This window comes from Phalaenopsis equestris, unplaced genomic scaffold (assembly GCF_001263595.1).
Source record: "Phalaenopsis equestris unplaced genomic scaffold, ASM126359v1 Scaffold000224, whole genome shotgun sequence".
Classification (NCBI taxonomy): Eukaryota; Viridiplantae; Streptophyta; class Magnoliopsida; order Asparagales; family Orchidaceae; genus Phalaenopsis; species Phalaenopsis equestris.
This window is the reverse complement of record NW_018164666.1, coordinates 5972053-5975780: the sequence shown is the minus strand read 5'-3', so window position 1 is coordinate 5975780 and position 3728 is coordinate 5972053. Positions and strand designations below refer to the sequence as shown.

Sequence of the window (3728 nt, the reverse complement as noted above, 5' to 3'; positions counted from 1 at the left end):
AAAAGTTTATCGGCGCATTCCTGCCGAGCCTTTTTGGGCATATACTCCTGAGCAGAGAGGGTGAAGCTGTGAGTATAAATTTGGTGTTTGAATGTTGATGGAGGGATTGGCTGCTGAATCGGGTCGATTATTGATCTCTGCGCGTTTGGTCGCCGTTGGATAGGAGGAAGATGTGAGATTATCATGTACATAATTTATCTTGATTTCTAAATTAAAATCATGTTATTTGTGGATTATTATTAAGGGGATGTTGTTTTTGCTTCCGTGCTGATGGTTTGTTTAGTTCAACTCGGTTCTTATGCAGTTGTTCGAGTCAAAATTTTTCTGGTAAATTTACGTACTTAGGATACAACTCTTATATATTTACGAATCTTACGCATAGACTTTGAATGTTGAGCTTCAATAGTCCACTAATAAGACTATTTAAGAACCAGCTCAAAGAATAAAGGGACAATTTTACAACTTCTATAAATTTTAGAAATAATAATCGGTAAAAATTCTGGCACTTAATTTTTAATGTTTTTATGCATTTTTTAACATTTTTAGCAGAAGTGTCTTTGAATAAGCATATTCATTAGGTTCTCCTTTGTATATGTCTTCTTTAACAAAATTTTGTCGTTATCAATTAAGTCTCGAATAAAGTGGTACCTCATATCAATGTATTTGGTTCGAGCACGATGAAGTGGATTTGTGGCCAAGAATATTGCACTCTTGATCAACTCCCAAGTCATCCAATAGAATCTGCACCATATTACTTTCTTCATTGCCTCCGTAACTGTCATGTATTTTAGCCTTTGTAATAGACAAAACACAGTAGATTGAAGAATTGACTCCAACTTACTGAACCATATACTAATGTGAATAAATTGTTATTACTAGATCTTCGTCTATCCATATTACTTGCATAATTTGAGTCAATGTAGCATACATATAAATCTGTAATAGATGACTGTCTCTCAAACATCAAGCCACCATCAACTGTACCATTCAGATACTTCAGAATACTCTTCACAACTTTGTACATTATACACACATAAACATTGTACTTGGTATAGTGTTGTATCCACTCCTTCCAATTGTGGGGCAAATGTGAATCTTTGTAATTACACATTTATACTGGAATATTTTGTCTGGCTAGACCCCGTGAATTTTTCCTTTTCTAGTGTTTTTCACATAAAACTCTGGAAATCTCAAAATTTGTTTCACTGATAATATTTCATTCTTCAATAGAGAAAATGAAGTAGTTATAAATTCACAAAAAAAATTATATTGGGCTTATTTTTGAAGCGAAGTCAAGAGAGAATGATTAAAGCAATATTATATATATATATATCCAAACCGATTTATTGAACCGATACAATTCTTATATATACCACCCAAATATTTCTTATCACATTAAAAATGCCATCTTTATATCTCATGTAAGCACAATCAAAGCTACACTGTAACAATATTATTTAACTGCTTTATTCTGCGCATAGGAGAACACACTTATTCTGATATTATAAAGCGCCATTAATGTCTTCGGCCACCACCCATCTTTACACCCTGAAAATCATAAAGGCAAGCAAGCAGAGAGAAATTCTTAGTAGCATAATTTAATTCTTTAACCCCCATTCCTCTCTCAAAAAAGAGGCCGATTCTTTATTTATTTATGTATGTAAATCTTAAAAAAAAAAATTACTTACTGAACATAATCAATTTCAATCATGCCGGCATTTAAATCAGCTATAGCCGAGAAAGCTTCTTGAGAGAGATCAAAGATGCCCTGACAAGTAGGACAGTAATCAACAACTTGAACAACAACGTTCGCTCCTGTGCATGGTTGTGGAGCATCTTGACTGGTCGCACCTGTACACGTCACCCTATAAGTTCGTCCGCACGCTGCACCATTTTCATATATTGCGTCGCTCGCCGCAGCAATCATCGTACCCATATCATCATTCCCGTAACATGCTGATGCTACATATATAAATATACATACATAATATGCATAAATATAATTCATAATTATAATCTAAAACTATATGTAAATAAGGGGAAATAATTAGTTATAGAGGCCTAGAGCTCACGGGTGTAAGGCGCGGTGTAGTAAGTTGCAGCTCCATCAATGGCGGAAGTGAGAGCAAAGTGGCAAAGAACAATGGCGAGAGCAAGAACAAAGTGTTTCTCCATTAATTTTTTATTGCTTCTAAATTATAGCTATTTTTCTATAAACGATGGAATATAAACAGGGGGACAGTTGGGTCTCTTTTATAGGGGAGGATGGGATTGGTATGGTGAATTTTTAGAGGAAGAAATTCAAAACTTTTACTTGCAGTGTTTTGATTCTTTAGAAACTTTTTGGAAAATTACAATTTTGGACATTTACATACACACCACACAGTTCTTATACATTGACACCAGAGGAGTATAAATGTAAATGTCAAATTTCAAACTATTTATTATTATTATTCTGGGAAAAATAAGCCTAAAATGATAATGTATGTAATTTGAGAGATTGAAGCTGCAAACTATGGGTGGGCAAGTACACCTTCAACCACAATCTAAAAGGGGTGTAAAGGAGTCGAGTTGTGCTTGAGCCACACTTGGCTTCAGCTTGAGCTCGATTAATTTTATCAAGTTTGAGTGGGATTTCAAGCATAATTCTACGTGTTCGAGCCGGCTCACAAGCCTGCTTGTTTAGTATAAAAGAGAGAAAATAATGTTAATTTAAGATAGTTTTATAATGAAATGACAAATATAATAAGTAATTAGAATAACAATAATAATAAAAAAATCATTTAATATTAAATACAAACTATTATTAATTTTCAAACATTTTAAATAATTGATGAATAAAATCTTCAAATTTAATATATTTTGAACAGTTTTTATATTAGTTTGAGCTAGGCTTGATAAATGGTTTGTGAATTCAGCTCATATAGCTAACAAGCTAAGCCCGAGCTGGCTCACGAATTGGCTTGACTCACTTACACCCTTACTATCTAAAGGATAAGTGAGCAAAAATTTAAAATGTTATATATGTAAACAAATAAGAATTGCGACGTATTAATGCAAACTTTTCTAATTTAAAATATATTCCAATTTATGTCTGTCTATTGCTAGAGATGACGTGCAAATCGCTGTTGAAGACTGACTAGAAGCAAGTGGGGTGAAGGTGAAGTCCCCGAATGACCGACTAATCAAGGACTAGTGGTCTTCACATAACACGTGTATTGCCTCAATTGAAACATAGTGGGTCCTTCAAGCATAAGGACAACATTTGCATGTTTGTGGAAAAAACTTGGGGAAAAATTGAATATTCTTCGAATGTTTACTGCATTAAATGAAGGTAACGAGCTGCCTTCTATCGTGGGCAACTCCGGCCATATGTAGCCGTCCAAGGGTCACGCATAAAATAATTTTTTTTTTAAAAAAAATTATAATATTTTTTTCTTGGTATTTATGTAAATTTAGTCGTGAATATATGTATATTACACATAAAAGAATTTAAATCTAAAATTTCTTAGTTGAAGTCATTTAATAGATTAAGATGACTTGCTTCATTAGTATAAGCATTAGATTATTATTTTTTTTCCTTTTAGAATTTTGAACAATACATTTTTTATATGTGACATTATGAGTAAAATATATGAAACCTTTACAAGTATGTTGTTGAATCCTGTTATGTCCTGTGAATCACAAGTAAGATATAGACAGTGACACAAGAGTTTGGATAGAATCAT

At 33.0% G+C, this 3728-nt stretch overlaps 1 protein-coding gene across 1 annotated transcript; it reads right to left on the bottom strand.

Annotated features, from left to right (window-relative positions):
• Nucleotides 1-1383: 1383 nt before the first annotated feature.
• Nucleotides 1384-2220, bottom strand: LOC110023324 (EG45-like domain containing protein). Its single transcript, XM_020722670.1, has 3 exons — nt 2073-2220; nt 1689-1962; nt 1384-1548 (listed from the first exon to the last, which is right to left on the bottom strand). Exons 1-3 carry the CDS (start codon nt 2173-2175, stop codon nt 1542-1544), a joined length of 384 nt encoding a protein of 127 aa, XP_020578329.1. The 5' UTR covers nt 2176-2220; the 3' UTR covers nt 1384-1541.
• Nucleotides 2221-3728: the final 1508 nt, after the last annotated feature.

Excerpts from the sequence above, each read along its gene's own strand:
- LOC110023324 (XM_020722670.1), bottom strand. The coding sequence starts at position 2,175 with ATGGAGAAACACTTTGTTCTTGCTCTCGCCATTGTTCTTTGCCACTTT. Across the intron at positions 1,963-2,072 it reads CTACACCGCGCCTTACACCC|CATCAGCATGTTACGGGAAT; the intron begins GTGAGCTCTAGG and ends TTATATATGTAG.